Below are 17,527 nucleotides of genomic sequence, written 5' to 3'. Positions count from 1 at the left end.
CTCAAAACTCAAAGAAAACACACACCTGATTTTAAAAGGGGGTAAAAGATCCAAACATATAGATCACCATAGGAGAACAGGTGGCAAATGACAATAAAAAATGACCAGCCTCATTTGTCATCAGAGAATGGTAAACTAAAACAACGAGATACCACTATACATCCCTTGGAATGGTTAAAACCCAAAAACCTATACCACATGTGGGGCACCAGCAGTTCTCATTCTTTGCTGGTAAGAATGCAAAATGATAAAACCAGTTGGGAGGAGAGGTTAGCAGTTCCTTGCAAAACTAAACATACTCTTACTATAGAATCTGGCAACCATCCTTCTGTGTATATTTATCCAATTTGGTTGAAAACTCAAAAAAAACCCATGTATTTATAATAGTTGTACATTAAAAAAAAAAAAAAGGTTTGTTATTTGAAAGACAGAGAGAGCAAGCGATAGAGAGAGATGTTCTATCTTCTGGTTCATTCCCCAAATGGCCACAATAGCCAGGTCTGGGCCAGGCTACATCCAGGAGCCAGGAACTCTATCCATGTCTGCCAAGTGTGACAAGGGGTCCAAGTATGTGGCCATCTTCCGCTGCTTTCACAAGCACTATAGCGGGGAGCTGGATGGGAAGTAGCTGGGACTGAAATCTGCACTCTGATAAGGGACGCTGGCATCACAGGCAGAACACCAGCCCCGGCAGCAGTATTTATAATCACCAAAAACTTGAAGCAACAAAGATGCTCTTCAAGAAGTGAACAGGCAAGCATGTCGTGGTGCATCCACATAAAAGAATGACATTCAGTGAGGAAAGGAAATGAGTTATCAAAACGTGAAAAGACATGGAGGAAACCAAGATGCATGTTGTGCCAAGAAGCCAATGTGGAAAGACTACATACGGTATGATTCCAATGATATGGCCTTCTGGAAAAGGCAGAACGGTGCACACAGTAAAACGATCAGTGGTTGCCCCAGTACTGGGGGAGGTGACATCAGACATTTGACAAAACTCACAAAACTTTACAACACAGAGAAGAGATCTCAATATAAAGTGTAGGATTTCATAAAAATATATCAATAGTAATTCATTAATTGTAACACATATAACCCACCGATGCAAGATGGTTATAACAGGGGGAACTGCTGAGTAGAGAGTAGATGGGGCTTCTCCATAGCATCGGCTCAAGTTTTTTGGAAATCTAAGACTATTCTAAAAATAAAGTTCATTAACAAAAAAACAAATACACAGATACTAACCACATGCCCTGATTCCTGGCAAAGTGACTAAATTAATGATGTGACATTTTAGAGGGCTTCTAGACTGTGGGAAAGTAAATCAGGCTGAATTTCACAGTCCCAAGGTTCACTTCCCCCTGGTGCGCACTTGTAATCCAACGCCACACCTACGGTGGTACTGAGAACAATCTCCAGTTTCGTATTTCTGCTCTCTGTTTTGACATTTTCTGCATCTTTCTGGTGCAGAACCATAGATTTTTACAGCAATTCCTTAGGTACATGATGGGACCCTTCCCCCCAGTTGCGTTCTAAGGCCTAACTCAAGTTGTAAAAAAACTTTTTCAGTTCCGAGTTGCTGGGGGAACATTCTTAGAAATGTATTGGGTTTCTCGCTCTTTGCTGGGGGCTATAATCTTAAAAGCAAATTTTATGAAATTAAACATAAGATGGAGCCTTTTCTTGATGCAATCCACATGTTCTAGCCGCAGTATTCATGTTGCATGCTGCCACGTCACTGAGGTCAGAGGGACCCTCATTCTCACAACCTACATACCCTACTCTCTCCCCGGGCTGGCTCTTTCTGTCTCCCAGCTACCTTGTGGTATCTTCTTTTATTTACTTTCTCATGATGCAAATTCACCCTCATCACTCAGGCGTGATTAGAAAGGGGTGATATATATATATATATATATATATTTAGATTTATTTTATTTATTTGAAAGACGGAGTTACAGAGAGACGTAGAGACAGAGAAAGAAGTCTTCCATCCGCTGGTTCACTTCCCAGATGGCTGCAACAGCCAGAGCTACACTGATCCGAAGCCAGGAGCCAGGAGCTTCTTCCGGGTCTCCCACATGGGTGCAGGGGCCCTAGGACTTGGGCCATCTTCTACTGCTTTCCCAGGCCATAGCAGAGAGCTGGATTGAAAGAGGAGCAGCCGGGACTAGAACCGGTGCCCATATGCGATGCCAGCGCTTCAGGCCAGGGCTTTAACCCATTGCGCCACAGCGCTGGCCCATATATTGTTTCTTGTGTTCGATCAAATCTGTAAGTGGAAACCAGACCCAGAGACATGTCTGCCTTGATGTCCTCAAGGCAGGATTTACAGGATTCTGTCAAGCACATAGCAAAATACTCTGCCTGTGCTTTCAAAATCAAAATGTTGTCTTAGTAAAACATACCTGAACTGCAGCAGCAAATCCACTTATTTGGATTAAAGACTGTAGTCACTCATATTAACAAGTAGATGGAGGGGAAACGTTGTCAAAAGGGTAGACATCAAAGTCAGGAGTCTCTTGGAGGTGCGTGGCATGAGGGCCGTCACTAATGGACAGGCTGCAGGGGCTGGTGGTGAACCAGTGGATGGAAGGCCTTTCTATCTCTCTCTGTCTCTCTGTAACTCTGCCTTTTAGATAAATAAATAATTTTTTTTAAAAAAAAAGAAAGGAAAATAAAAAAGAAAAGAAAAACCTCCCCAGGCCCTGTGTCTCAGGGTTAAGCCTCTCCAGGAGATACTGACTTCACTTCATATTTTAAATGGTCACAGCATCTGTGTAATCATTATTCGTGAACAGCACAACAGAGAACCTACTGGGTGATGGGTAGGTTAAACGGTCTTTAGCTCTCCCTCCAATTTAATAATTCTATATGCTAGCCATTCGGTGGGGTTTACAATGCAGTCTTACCATACCAGGACTTCTTCCGATGGTTTGAACACAAGAAGACCTACTATTTAACAAAGAATAAAACTCTTTCCAAGACACATGAAGTACATAGAGCTACATGTTTTAAAAGGGATGCTAATCAATTACCAGCACCCATGATGTCCCTTTTCAGAACTCAAAGAAGTATCTGATTCCAAGCGTGTTATCCTTTCAATCTTTAGTGGTACCTGGGAATGTGAAACATAAATTCCGAAGACCGAGACTGAATCCCAAGCGGACCATTTGCATGAGGGCACACATATTCTGAGAAACTGTCATTTCTTCCACCAAGTGTCTGCCATTTGCCATTTCCTTTATAACCGCGGTTAGAAGAAATAAAATGAGGCACCATTCTATATTTACAAGTTGCTTGAAGAGTTTTATGTTTCTTTTTCCCTATTCGTGCAGAGGAAGGGAGGTCATACATAACAAAACTAACACATTTTAACAAATGGCAGCATAGTTCAGATTTAGGGAAGCTCGTCGATCTGTGAAAGCACCTTTTTATGCAAAATATTTATATAAGAGTATACATAAGATGTGCACTGCAAAGCAAAATAAAATAGATTGTGGCATATAGCACACAGCCCATCTAACTAAGCTTGTTAACTAATAAATGCTGAACTTTTTTAAAGCTTCCATTCCCCAACACGGTGTGAGAAAAGTCATTGTACTCTCAAAGACTCCCTGTGACATCTTTGCAACCAAGAGCATTGCTCCTAAGACTTCTGTGAACCCTTGAAATGGTCATTTAGCCAGCTGGATTGAGGGCTCCAGTTGCTGGTGCAGAACCGGAGGTGTCATTTTTGCAACTTCCTACTATTTCCTTCACACATCTTTGTCTGAAAGATTCTACATTTCCACCAGCACACCGAGGCATTGCAACTTGAAGCAAATTTTCTGGAACAACAAGGTTTCTCTCCTGCTGCCCTTCAATGAGGTCTGTTAGAGATGGCTTCTTGTCAAAAGTGCCTTAATTTGAGTTTTGCTGACACTGCACTGGTGGGCTATAGTTTTCCTGCGAGCTGGCGTTCTGAAGAACAGCCATTTATAAACCAGGTTGTTCTCTCTGTATCATGGGCTGGAGACAAAGTATTGCATCTGGACACTATAAGAGGCTGGTATTTGAGTTGCATATTCACTGTGCATGGCCTATTTGCATACAAACAAAAGAGATTATTTTTACAAGAGGTTTTCTGTGTTGTTGTTTTGGTCCCTTGGGATGACTGTGGTCAGGACGAAAGGCCCAGGCCATTTTCATACCTGGGATGTCACCCACTTGTGTTGATGTCGCTGTCACTGCCCTTTCTCCCTTACCAGGCACTTCCCAGGCATGGGCAGCCGGGGTTGGGGTGGCGTGCTCACCTTGTGTCTGCACTGTTATGAAAGCATCCTACGTGCTGCCTCTGTCTTCCACTGCGAATAGCCTGATAATTTAAAGATCCACTGCTCTTTCCTCATGAACTAGTGATCACACTTAGCAAGGCTCTCAAGGCCCTCTTCAACCTGAATCCAATTTTCTTCTTCTTTTTCAGTCTCACAGCTCACACAGCTTATACCATGGTCATACTTGAACTGTCTGTGCTTCCCTGCTCCCCTGCCTCCAGAGCCCTTATGTCTTCCCAAGCTGTTCCCTCTGCCCGGAAGGCCTGCCCTGCCCCCTTCCTGTGCGATGCAGACCACTCCCACCGCTCTTCCCTCTCCTGTTCACCAGGTCTCTGTCTTCCCCACTCCTAAATCACATAGCTTATTCTTCTGTTCCATAGTCTCCCATCGCATTTCTGGTCCTTAGTGTAGTGACAGATGCAGAATAGGGGTTCAATAAACCCCCCTTTATGACAGCTAATAACTGCTAACTGATTGCTATCAGCTAGGCAGTCTACTAACACTCTAAGGCATTCTCAGGACTTCGAAGCCCTTCGTTTATTTAATCTTCACAATAATGTAAAAACTTTTACAGCTGGAGGAAATTGAGCTTCAGAGAGGTTAGGCCACTTGCCCAGGCTCACACAGCTAGTGATATCGGGTTGTTAGCAGATATGGAGCTGAATCTGTTTTAAATTGTAGACGACAATGCTGTGATTAGATTGTCAGACGGAAGTCAGAGTGCTCTTTTAGGGCTGAATGTTGAATAGTTTGGCATTTTCTGAGTCTGTCCACTCTGACCGTGCAAACTTGAGTGAGTTACTAACCCTTTCTGAACCTCAGTGTCTTGATTTTTTCAACAGAGAGAACAATACCTAACCCGTGTGGTTGCTATGAGGATCCATGGACGACACCCAGAGAAAGTAGACAGCCCTGTCCCTGGGCATCACCGTAACCACTTGTTCCATCCTGCTCTGAGCCATGACTTGATAGACCATCACTCGCCCACTTGACCTTTAACTTTCTGAAAGTTTGGGACTATTCAACTATTCAACCTTCCAATAGATGCCACCCCACCACCCCACCCCAACTCCCAGCAACTACTAACTCGTAACAAGCCAAAGAATTCTTCTGGAAGCAGAATCTTGGGTAAGCTCCCGGAAGGACACATGACGGTTTCTCCTTCTTGCTCTCTAAACTCTCCATTTCCATCCAGTTTTCACCTTCTCCTTTGTTCCCGAGCTCCTGCCTGTCTCCCTGGCCCCTTCCTTTGAACCCCTGGGCAGAGGTGGATGGGCAGGGTCCAGACTTCCAGGCCACATTTGCTTCTGATGCACAGCTCTGCCTGCCTGCTCTGTTGATTGCTCCTTCCCGGCTACGGCTGCCTTGCTTTGTGGATCAAGGCTCTCAGGCTCCAACAGCTGCAGGGTTCGAGTAGGTCCTATAAATCAGTGTAGCAGGCCCCATGGGGAGAGGAGAGCTGCTACCCCGCTTTAAGCTGGGTGGCCTCTGCCAAATTTGCCAGGTGTTCCCATGTAGGAAAGTTGGCTCCCTGTTAGCAAACACCCAGAAGAGCTGGAAACCCAACTAATTATGAGTGTGCCATTTTTGACTATGCTCTGTCCAGGAGCAATGTTTAGTCCAGCAGAGTTTAGTTTTCAACCTCTGTCCCCGATGGGCTCCCTGGCTCTCGCCTGTATTGTTTAGTTGGTTGCCTGAATTTGTTTTAGAGCCTGACCCAGTACAGCTCTCTGCAAACGCAAATCTTTCCATCCACGTTATCTTTCTTGCTGCTAGAAATGATCTTTCCCTCCCTGATCTCCCACCGTAGGGAGTGTGTGTGTGCAGGGCTTGAGCCTGCAGTCGCATCGGAGTTTGGAATCCTGGTCCTGTTCCCAGCAGTGCGGCAGGGCAAGACTTGGTTTTCACATGCGGAAAAGCAGGGGTAGTAGTAACAGCCCCTGTCCCCTGCAGTTCTGAGGATTAAATGGGTTGTAGAAGGGGGCTTCAAAAAGTTTGGAGACAACGAAATTAAACAGTGTTCATTTGGGGGCAAAAGTTTTGAAATTCATGCAACATTTTTTTCAGAATACACATTTTCCATGAACTTTTTGATGAGCCCTTGTATAGAATGTAGTATGCCGCAATTTCTGCTGGGTGCTGAGAAACGTTAGCTCCGGTGGGCCTCTTCCCTCTGCTGGTTTCTAAGCAGCATCTCTATCTGACTCATCTTCATGTTCCCAATACTAAACAAAACTTTATTGCACAAATTAATAAGCAGATAGTCCCACCCCACCCTCTCCATTCTAGCTCTGAGTCACTACAGCCTGGGCACCGATTAAATATATTCCTAAACCACGTCATTCATCATGATCTCACTCTCCCCTGAGCCTCTGCTTGCCAACAGAGGTCAGAGGCAAAACTGGTGGCCTGGGTCAGCCAGACCCCTCCAGACACAGAGCCGTGATGGAGAAGTCAGGAGATTTCACAGGCAAGGTCACCTTTCTCAGGTCTCTTGAAAGCCAAGATGCTGCTGATCCTGGATCACATGCCCAACACAGGACGGCAAGGTGGTGACAGGAGCACGCCCTGGACCAGGACCAGAGTGTCACGTCTGAAGGTCATGCAACTTCCACCGCTCGTGTGTTCTTGGGCCAGGCACAAACCACAGGCCTGTATCACTTGGTCCTCTGAGGCTGTGCCTCGCCACTAGATTCCTTTTCAACTGCACTTCATTCTGCTTAGAGTGCTCTAAATTCTCTGTCCACTGAGCAATTGCTGTCAAAGAACCCCAATCCCACTGTCTTGCAAATCTAGGGGTAACCACTAGGCTTATCTTTGCCACATTTACTTGCTGTCTTGTTCCTATGCATTATTTTTTTTATAATTCCTCAGCTTTTTATTATCTCTTGTCATTAAAGAATTATTATCAATTTCGTGTTTAAATTTACTTAACCATCCAAATTAAAGTTTAGCTTGATTCTTATTATATAAAATAATTGTGTGGGGCCGGTGCTGTGGCGTAGCAGGTAAAGCTGCCACCTGCAGGGCCAGCATCCCACATGAGTGCTGGTTCGAGTCCCAGCTGCTCCTCTTCCAATCCAGCTCTCTGCTATGGCCTGGGAAAACAGTAGAAGATGGAGCAAGTCCTTGGGCCCCTGCACCAGTGTGGGAGACCAGGAAGAAGCTCCTGGTTCCTTGCTTGGGATCAGTGCAGCTCCAGCCGTTGGGGCCACCTGGGGAGTGAATCAGTGGAGGGAAGACCTTTCTCTCCTCTCTCTCTCTCTCTGTCTCTCTCCCTCTCCCTCTCCCTCTCTGTCTCTTTCTGTGTAACTTGGTCTTTAAAATAAATAAATAAATCTTTAAAAAATAAAATAATTGTGCAATAAACATTTTTGTTCAGTAACATGTTTCTATAATTTTTATTGTTTAATTGACCAGATCCCTAGAGGTGAAATTATTAGAGCAAAATATGTAAGTGCTTTTATGATAAGCAAAACAGCAATTTGTGTAACTTCTAAAATGTGCAAATTTGTTAGCTGCCCATGATGACTGATAAGCAAAAAAAAAAAAAAAAAAGTCTTTTAAGTTAAAAGCAAACATAAGAGAATTAAAGTCCAAAAGGCTAAAAAGCAAGGTTTTCTCCACTAACTCCCTTAATCTGCCAACTATAGGATAGGATTCCATTTTAACGCTTTTGACATCCTACTTTACATAAAATGATTTTAGGTGGCTTTGCTGTTTGTCTTCCCTCTTATTCTCTGTATCTGGCCTGCCCTCCTCTTATCTGTAGTTAGGAGATCTAGCATGGCAACTTCCAGGTGACAGGTAAGATACATTTGCTAGAACTCAGTCAGAAAAGGCAGAGCTAAAGAAATCTAGGACAATTAAAAATAGAGGAAATAAACGATTTAAAGGAAGGAATGTGAGTCCTGAAGTGTTTGGTTTCGGTGGGGCTTTGCATCCATTGTTCAATTCTTGCCATGCTCGCAGCACTGGGAGGTGCTGATGGCCTCATGTTTGCAGAGGAAGGTGCTGAGGCGTGGGGAGTTGGATCTCTTTGTAAAGTGATACTGGAATAATAATATGGAATATTATTATAATATTATATACAACATTATAATATTATATTATAATTATATATTTATAAGATTATATTATTATAATATTATATATTATATAATTATAAGATTATAATATACTATTATAATAATATTCCAGTATTATAAATAATACTGGAATAAGTAGAGAACTACTTATTAACTACTTATAATTTGGCAGCAGCCCAACTGCCTCAAAACCCCAGCATGTGTCTAAGACACAGACAAATGGAAACCAGCTACCTCTGTGCTCTGTGCTCTGTGCTCATGGGGAAACTTACACACTTCCTTATAATACAAAAATCACCATGTTTGAGACAGTTACCACTACACTGAGCTTCCTGAAGACAGAAATCATGTTTACTCATTTTGGGTATGCTTCTAATATGTAGCACAGCGCCTAGAACAAAATGAAACTGAAAAAACTAAGAACATAGAGAAACAGGTGGTGTCCAGAAAGGGAGCCTGCTTGCACAGGCTCAATAGTTTTAAGACTCTTGATACACATTCGTGAATTGTGTCTAGGAAGGTTATACCCACTCCCACTCCCACAATCAGCAGTAGATAGAAGTATCTCTCACTGTACTCTCAGTACCATTGTAACCTCTACCAACCCCCACGAAATGCATGACATGTTCATTTGATAAATGAAAATATCTTGCTGGTGTTCAAACTGGCATTTTTTTTAATATTGAGTGGATGAAAATTTTGGCTTTTTTGTACTAACTAAAAATTTTTACTTTGAAATAATCACAGATGCAAGACACTTGAAAAAAACAAAACTGTGTAGGAAAGTCTTGTGTACCCTTCACCAGGCTTCCCCCGTGGTGATGCCATCTTGTATAACTGTTGTATTGTATCAGCTCCAGGAAATGGACTCGGATATAATTCACATCCACTCAGTGTGTACATGCGTGTGTATGTAGTTCTATGTAGTTTTATCACACAGAGATGCATGTAATCACTGTTTTGATCAAGATATAGAACTATTCCATCACCACAGGTCTCTGCTGCTTTTCCTAGGCCATTAGCAGGGAGCTGGATCTGAAGTAGAGCAACCGGGATATGGACAGGTGCCCTTAGGGGATGCCAGAATGCCAGCCCCAATTCCCTGATGACCCATCCAGGGTTTTCTGCGTATTAATAGCTCTTTCCTTTTTACCAGCTGAATATTATTCCATGATATGTATGTGCTACAATTTGTTTAACTGTCCATTCACTGAAGGACATTTTTTCCAGTTTTTTCTATTATGGATAAAGCCAGTATGAACGTTCATATCCAGTGTGTGTGTGTGTGTGTGTGTGTGTGAACAGACTTTCCTTTCTCTGGGAGATGTGCCTGAGAAGGCAATTACAGGTCATATGTTTGGGGTGCGTTTGATTTTCTAAGAAGCCATCTGCCTTGGTGCTGGTACCATGTTACATTCCCCAAAACACTATGTGTGTGATCTAGTTTTTCCGCATTCTGCCAGCATTTGATGTTCTCCCTATTTTTCATCGTTATTTTAACCAAAATAGTAGGTGTGTGATGATTTTAATTTTGCTGTGGTTTTAATTTTCACTTCCACGATGGCGAATAATGCCAACTATCTTTTCATGTGTGTATTTTCCATCTGTATATCCTCTCTGGGAAAATGTCTTTTTATATATCTTTCCCTTGTTTTCCTAACTCATGGGTGTTTGAATCAGTATTTCAGTGAATCAGTGAGAATAACTTTTTTTGTCACTTTTATTTCTTTTTTTAAGTCACTGGATGATTAACTGTACTGAATTGCCTTTGTGATTTCATGATGGTTTCTCTTCTCAGTTAGACTGTAAAAATAACATCACTTATCAGCTATTTCATTGTTCTCCACTGTGCCTTAAAACTGTCAGGTTCTTGATAGAATTATTAAGTTGCTTGAACATGGTTGTTGGGGGTGATAATCTATGCTTGCCTTTTGGGTAGTTTTCTATTTCAGGTTTACCTAGTTTTATCAGTTTCTGGCTGGAACTGGCCAACAGTTTACTCAAGTAAATGTTTCTTCATTGTATTTTCATTTGATCTTTTAGTACAGCTTTAGATAGGATTAATTTGCTCTCCAATAACCTAGAGCTGTGACATCTGGCTTTTCTGATCTATCCTGACTCTAACACTAGAGGAAGCAAATTTTAGACTCATTTTGTTTCAAAGCTTTCTAAGAAAATGCCTTCATACTTCTCTATTCCAATTCAACTGTGTGTGTCTTTTTTTTTTTTTCTGCTTAGTGATGTAAGTAAGTGACCCTTGAAATTCCACGTGGGCTTGCTTTCTTCTTTTTATCACCACACTGCCCAGAGCACTCCTCACTGAGAAGCCCCAGACAGCAACTTTCTCGCGACTTAGCGACACGCACAGAACCCTTGACAGTACCCAAAAAGTCCAACACTTGAAATGACAGCGGCAAACACTCTTTCCCTCCTGAAATCCTTCCCAACCCAGTTTTGAGTGGAAAAAGAAGTGCTGGCTTTTCTCTGCTTCGTTCGTTTAGCTACGCCACAGAGAACACTCCAGGTCTGGCTGACTTGACTCTGTCTTAGGTGCCTGTGGCTCTGGATGGACAGCAGAGGCAAGTTTGCTCCAGTGAGCAGGTCTGGTTTCCTCAGCAGTCTTTTTGTAGCTGGGGTCCATCGGGGCTGCCACCCACGTGCCCACCCCTGCCCTGCGCCCATTCTCAGCTCCCTCCAGCCCACTGCCTCTGCTCAGCTGGATGCTCGGGAAAGGTCACCGAGGGCCCCCGGACTGACATTTTCAGTCTCCTACTTCGTGTTTCTGCAGAATGTGACACGGTGACAGCTCTCAGCCCGTCCCTCCCACCTCTCCAAAGCTCTGCTTCCCAGCGTCTCTGGCTGTCCGCCTTCCCCTCAAGCCTCTCTGACTCGGAGCCCTGTGACAGCAAAGTAGTTCAAAGAACAGATTTTTTTTTTTTCTGGAGGTTAGAAGTCTAAAAGCAGGGCTTTTAGCAGGTGTTGGTTCTTTCTGAGCACTGTGGGGAGGCATCCACTGCAGGCCTCTCTCGCTGTCTTATACATGGCTCTGTGTGTGTGTGTCTGTGTCCAAATCCCCTCTTCTTATAACGCCACTGGTCATATTGGATTAGGGTCCACTCTAATGACCTCAGTCTAACTTGATGATTTCTGTAGAGACTCTATCTCTCGGGGCCAGCGCTGTGGCATAGCGGGTAAAGCCGCCGCCTGCAGTACTGGCATCCCATATGGGTGCCGGATCGAGTCCCAGCTGCTCCACTTCTGATCCAGCTCTCTGCTATGGCCTGGGAAAGCAGTAGAAGATGGCCCAAGTCCTTGGGCCCCTGCACCCGTGTGGAAGGCATGGAAGAGGCTTCTGGCTCCTGGCTCCTGGTTTTGGACTGGCGCAGCTTCAGCCATTGTGGCCATCTGGGGAGTGAAACAGCAAATGGAAGACTTCTCTCTCTCTCTCTCTCTCTCTCTCTCTCTCTCTCTCTGCCTCTCTGTAACTCTTTCAAGTAAACAAATAAAATCTTTAAAAAAAAGACCCCATCTCTTGCTGTAGTTACATGCTGAGGTATGGCTTATGAGCTGGTGGGATTCACCTGGGGGGTTTGTATGCTGTCTCTCAAATGCTCAGTGCAGAACTTCAGTAAATATGCCGTGTCTTTCTGTGGACTCATCTCTCATCTCTGTCCTCTCTTGGGTTCTATGACATCCCTTTTCTCCTGGTTTACTCCAGTCTCTCTGTCTTGGTGTGGATCGCAGGCTCTTTTCCTCATTTCCCTCCTTAAATGATAGGTTGGGCGGGTGTTTAGCCCAGTCATTAAGATACCAGCTGTGATACCTGTATCCCATATTTGAGTATCTGGGTTTAATGCCCAACTCTGGCTCCTGACTCCAGCTTCCTACCTTGGGAGGCAGTGGTGATAGCTCAAGTAGTTGGGTTCCTGCCACCTACGTGGGACAGCTGGATTGAGTTCCCAGCCCCTGGCCATTGTGGACTCTTCGGGAGTGAACCAGTGGTTACAAGTTTCTCTCTCTCTCTCTCTCTCTCTCTCCCCTCCTCCACCTCCTCCTCCTCTCCCAATACATAAATAACTTTTTAAAAATATTAAGTCTTCTAAGGCCCACCCTTGACTTCCTCTCAAACCACCATCCCCTCTCCCTAGTGATTTCTCCCACATGAAAGACCGTCAACTATCAACTGGACCTTCGCTGGAAGTACACCCCAGCCCAGCCCGTGGGAGCATCTAGCTGCTCCATGGAGTCTCCCATTCAACATGTTGGAAAATGAACTGACATCTGTCTTCTCTCTACTCCTGGCCCAAACTCCCCCTTCTTCCTTCATGCCCCATTTTGGGAAAGCTGTCACCACGCACTCCAATCTTAGCCTCTCCGCACTCTCCACATCAGTTAAAAGCCAAATCCCATCCATTCCAGTATGTAACGTCCCTTAAACGCATTCTCTCCTCTCTGGTCCCATCTAGCTGGCCTGCTCTCATGCCCACATCACGTCTGCTATGATTCCAACAGCTTCTTGAATGCCTCCTCCTTGCCCCAAATCTTGCCCCTCCTCCTTGCCTCTGCTGCTAGATGAGATTTTTAAAGCAAATTTTATCACATCCCAGCTTCTTTATGCATCTTAAAGACTAGGCTGTGCCTTTTGGGTACTCTTCCCACTTTCACTCTTTATTACTCTGTGTAATGTACGATTCCACTTCATCTTTTATTAGGCGCCTTCCCAGATACACCTGAACTCCCCCAGGCCCTTCGACCCCGTTTGTCTAGTTAATCAGCCAGACCTTGGCTCTTTAAACCACACTAACCTCCCATGAAGCCCACAGCTGGTGGCCTATAAAAGCCCCCACAGGGCTCTGAGTCACCCCCTGTCTCTTAAGCTATCTCTGTTCCAGGCCTCATCCCCACACCTAACTTTGCTCTTAGAATCCCCTCCTCTCCCGCATTTGGCTTCCCACTGCAATCAGAGTCAGTCCCTGCAGACTGGTCTGTCCTTGAGCACTGCCCACTTCGGGTTAAGCCCACCAGAAGCCCAGCCTGGGCCTGTCTTGCCAGGCTCAGAGGGCAGGGAACGCTTCCGCTGGGAAAAGATCTCTTCCTGCCTTCTAGTCCTAGTAACGTCATTAGGACAAACCACTTCCCCTCCCTTTCTTCATCCTCACAGTCATCAGTGATAGTAACAAAAACAACAGCTATGAATAATAATTACTTAGTACCTACCTAAACAAAGTTCTAAGTATCTTCTATGGCTTAGCTCATTAAAATCTCACAATCATCTATGACCTATCATTATAATCCCCGTTCTGCAGTCAAGAGATTGAGGATTGTAAGGGTTAAGCAACTTGTACCCGGAAGCCAGAAAGTGGGGAACTGGGGGAGCTGGTGTTTGCCCCCAGCATTCTGATTCCAAAGTGTGACCACTAACTCACTGCACTGTCATTCCCCTCGCTATGCAATAACATCTATAAAATAAGGAAATGGGTGCCTGGGCTCTCCAAACACAGCGTAACATGCTACCGCAGCGACAGTTGGGATCTAATGAGCGGCGGTGGACTGAGTGTGTGTTAAAGGAGAGTCAGCAGACAGAGAAGTGAAGCACCAGGGTGAAAGCCTGCAGATTCCGAGTGTTCACAAACCAGGAGGTGACGTGTGTGCTTCTCTGAAGAAAGCCAACTCCCGGCTTCTTTTTTATTTTCTGCCACATAGATGTGATGTTCAACAGCACACAGCTGAAAATAAAAATCACCTATATTTCTAATTAACGTGTGTACGCACGTGTCGTGTCTAAAAGTGGGAGCACTGTGCATTCTGCTTTTTGCCACCTAAGCTAAACACAACATAGGTTGTTCGACAACACAGTTTTTAATGATGGCATGGCATTTCATTATGGATGCTCTGTAATTAACCAGTTGCCTAATGTGAGACTTTGAAGTTCTTACAAAGATATTTGCATTTAAACCGGTGGCAAGAAAAATATCTGTTTTATTGAGACCCTAAAAAATATATGATGATATCCTTAGAGTACATCCCTCAAAGGTGAACTCTTGGTTAAAGGGCATTTACAATGTAAGGGCTTTTGAAATAGATCTTCAGCTGATTGTTCAGAAAGACTGCCTCTCCATCAGTGGGTAGTAAGCATAGTCTTCCTTCCTTTGACACATGGTGGAGTCTTGCTGCCTTTACTTACTTATTTATTTTTTAAAGATGCATTTATTTATTTGACAGGGAGAGAGGGGAGAGAGAGGAGGGGAAGAGAGAGAGAGAGAGAGAGAGAGAGAAACTCCCTAAATGCCAGCAACAGTCAGGAACTCCGTCTGGGTCTCCCTCATGGTTACAGGGGCCCAAGCACTTGGGCCATCTTCTGCTGCTTTTCCAGGAGCATTAGCTAAAAGCTGGATGGGAAATGGAGCAGCCAGGCCTTGAACCAGCCCTTCAGTAAGAGATATGAATGTTGCAAGCTCTATCTTAACCCCTGGTGCCTCGACACCAGCCATTCTTTTATTTAATATTTGTAACTCGCATAGAGGAAAAAATGAGACTAAGCACTGTTTATTGGCCATTTATTGGTTTATGACCAATTTGCAGCTCTGAAACAAAGAGAGTCTTATCAAGAGCATCATAGATAATGGCCTGTGTTTCCATAGACCTCACAGGCAGTGTAGCAGAAGTAAGAGGAGTTGTCTCTGCAGTGCCATGCATTTCTTAAACTCTGAAATTATTTTTATATGTTTGACATTTCAAAATTCCACTGGAGGGAAAAAGAATCTTGAAATGAAATTCTAGGGGCCAATGTTATGGTGTGGCAGGTTGGGCCACTGTCTGTGGTGCCGGCATCCCGTGTAGATGCTGGTCCAAGTTCTGGGTGCTCCACTTCCAATCCAGCTCCCTGTTAGAGCACCTGGGAAAGCAGCAGAAGATGGCCCAAGCTCTTGGGCTCCTGCAACCATGTGGAAGATCTGGAAAAAGCTCCTGGCTCCTGGCTTCTGATTGGCCCACCTCCAGCGTTGTGCCCATTTAGGGGACAGTGAACCAGTGGATGGTAGGTCTCTCTCTCTCTCTCTGTCCCTCCCTCTCTGTAATTCTGACTTTCAAATAAACAAATAAATCTTTTAAAAAAGAGAGATAGAGGGAAATTAAATTCTAATCTTCTTAAATAAAAGCAGCAAAGCTGTTTCCCACATCACTAAGTACTGAGTAGATGAGGATTATTTAGATTTTCAGAGGACAATAGTAATAAATCGTGACAGACCCTAGCAGCCACCACGCAAGATAAGGACGACGGATGTGACTCCTTCCAGGAAGTCCCTGTCATGGGGACCTGCCACAGTATGAAGATTCCTTATGGTGCACAGCGAAGCGGGCAAGAAAGATGTTAGCTCTACCCCTTGTGAGCAGTGTGATCGTGGGCAGCCTTGTGAAGATTACAATTCGTTGAAATAGTGCAAATACTCAGTATGTTCACGCATGCTCGGTACACAACTGTTCAGTGACTTCACGCTGCCGCTTTCCATTACCTCACGCTGCCCAAAAGCTCTCACGGCTGGAGCGTGACTCATTTCTTTCTCAAACAGTTGCTTCTCCACATCCATGGGGGATTGGTTCCCCCTCAACCGAAAGACACCAAGTTTCAGGGAGACACTGTGGCGTGGTGGGCTAAGCCTCTGCCTGCACTGCCAGCATCCCAAGTGGACACGGGTTCAGGTCCCAGCTACTTCACTTCCGATCCACTTCTCTGCTATGGCCTGGGGAAGCAGTAGAGGATGGCCCAAGTGCTTAGACCCCTGCACCCACGTGGGAGACCTGGAAGAAGCTCCAGACTCTTGGCTTTGGATCAGCCCAGCTCCGGCCATTACAGCCATCTGGGGAGTGAACCAGCAGATGGAAGATCTTTCTGTCTCTCCCGCTCTCTCTATGTAAATCTGCCTCTCACATAAATAAATATTTTTAAAAAAAGACACCAAGTTTCCCCAGATACTCCAGTCCCTTATATCATAGTGTGATATTTACCTAGAACCCAAGCACATCCTCCTGTATACATTAATCATCTCCCGATTGCTCCGAATGCCAGGACCCCAGGGCTAGGGAGAGCTGATCTCCGTCTTCCTCTCTCTTTTCCTTAGCACTCTCCTTCTGCCTTCTCTAGCTCACTCCCCTACCCTCCGGCAAAACATCACTCCCTATCATTTGTTCTACTTACACAGACATTTTAAATCCTCTGACCCTTCATTGAAAATCAAGGACTATAACATTCAGTATTTGAAAAACAAATCTACAAAGCCAAAATGAATCACTTAACACAACCACCACCACCACTACTAAGACACTGTTCTGGGCGCCCAGAATAGTTCTCACCTTCCTGTGGCAAAGCTCTTCTGGAGAAAAAGAAAGTTTCCTCGCCCAGGAGCCACGCAGCGAGCCTAGAGCAGATACTCCACGGAAGGGCGCCAGCCTCCCGCAGGGTTTCGCCCTTTCCAAGTGTTTGCGCTCTGGGTCTCTGGTGAGACAAGCCCTCCCCGCACATGAACCCTGTCAAGCAGAAGGACGGCATCCGACCCCCGTCCTCCCGCTCAGCTTCCCGCTGAGGCCACAGCCAGCCCCTCACTGATCACTCACCAGCCGGCGTCCATCTTGGCTGCTTCTGCCATGGCCTGGCGTCTGGAAATGACCCCAGTGGTGGCAGTCTGAGCTAGAAAGAGGAGCGAGCCTCCCACGCCTGTGCGAGCCTCCCTGGGCAGTGACTGCGTCCCCTGTTAACTTTCTTTAATAGACGCTGTTCCTCTTTTCTCTTCAGATTTTGCCCACGCTTGAGGAAGAAATTTAACCCTTGCCTTGCATGTTGAAATCATTAACCTAGGGCCAAATATGTTTTTTTTTTTTTTCTTAGATCATTCAGGGACTTGGGTTCCAGACATGATAGTAAGATGAGACTGACTAAAACCACAACTCCTGAAATTCTCTCAAAACAAAAAGAAAAGAAAAAAGAAAAAACCCTGGGAAATAAATTAACTTAAAAAAAAACCAAAAACAACTCTGCATCTGCAGCATAGAATAATAGGGCAATCTATGGATTTTTGGAAAGACAATAAAAAATGCGAATTGTTATGGGTGTGGGTTGGGAGTGAATAG

The 17,527-nt window shown here is 44.7% G+C and overlaps 1 protein-coding gene across 2 annotated transcripts in view; it reads right to left on the bottom strand.

The window, feature by feature from the left end:
• CD86 (CD86 molecule) overlaps positions 1-17,105 on the bottom strand; it is a 71,681-nt gene extending 54,576 nt beyond the window's left edge. For both annotated transcript variants that reach the window (XM_062177049.1, XM_062177057.1), the window contains exon 1: positions 17,015-17,105. In XM_062177049.1, coding sequence (XP_062033033.1) covers positions 17,015-17,046 — 32 coding nt within the window. In that variant the 5' untranslated portion in view covers positions 17,047-17,105. The remainder of the gene's footprint in view (positions 1-17,014) is intronic.
• Positions 17,106-17,527: the final 422 nt, after the last annotated feature.

This window comes from Lepus europaeus, chromosome 2 (assembly GCF_033115175.1).
Source record: "Lepus europaeus isolate LE1 chromosome 2, mLepTim1.pri, whole genome shotgun sequence".
Lineage (NCBI taxonomy): Eukaryota > Metazoa > Chordata > Mammalia > Lagomorpha > Leporidae > Lepus > Lepus europaeus.
The sequence above is the reverse complement of the archived record's forward strand: the minus strand, read 5'-3'. Positions and strand labels throughout refer to the sequence as shown.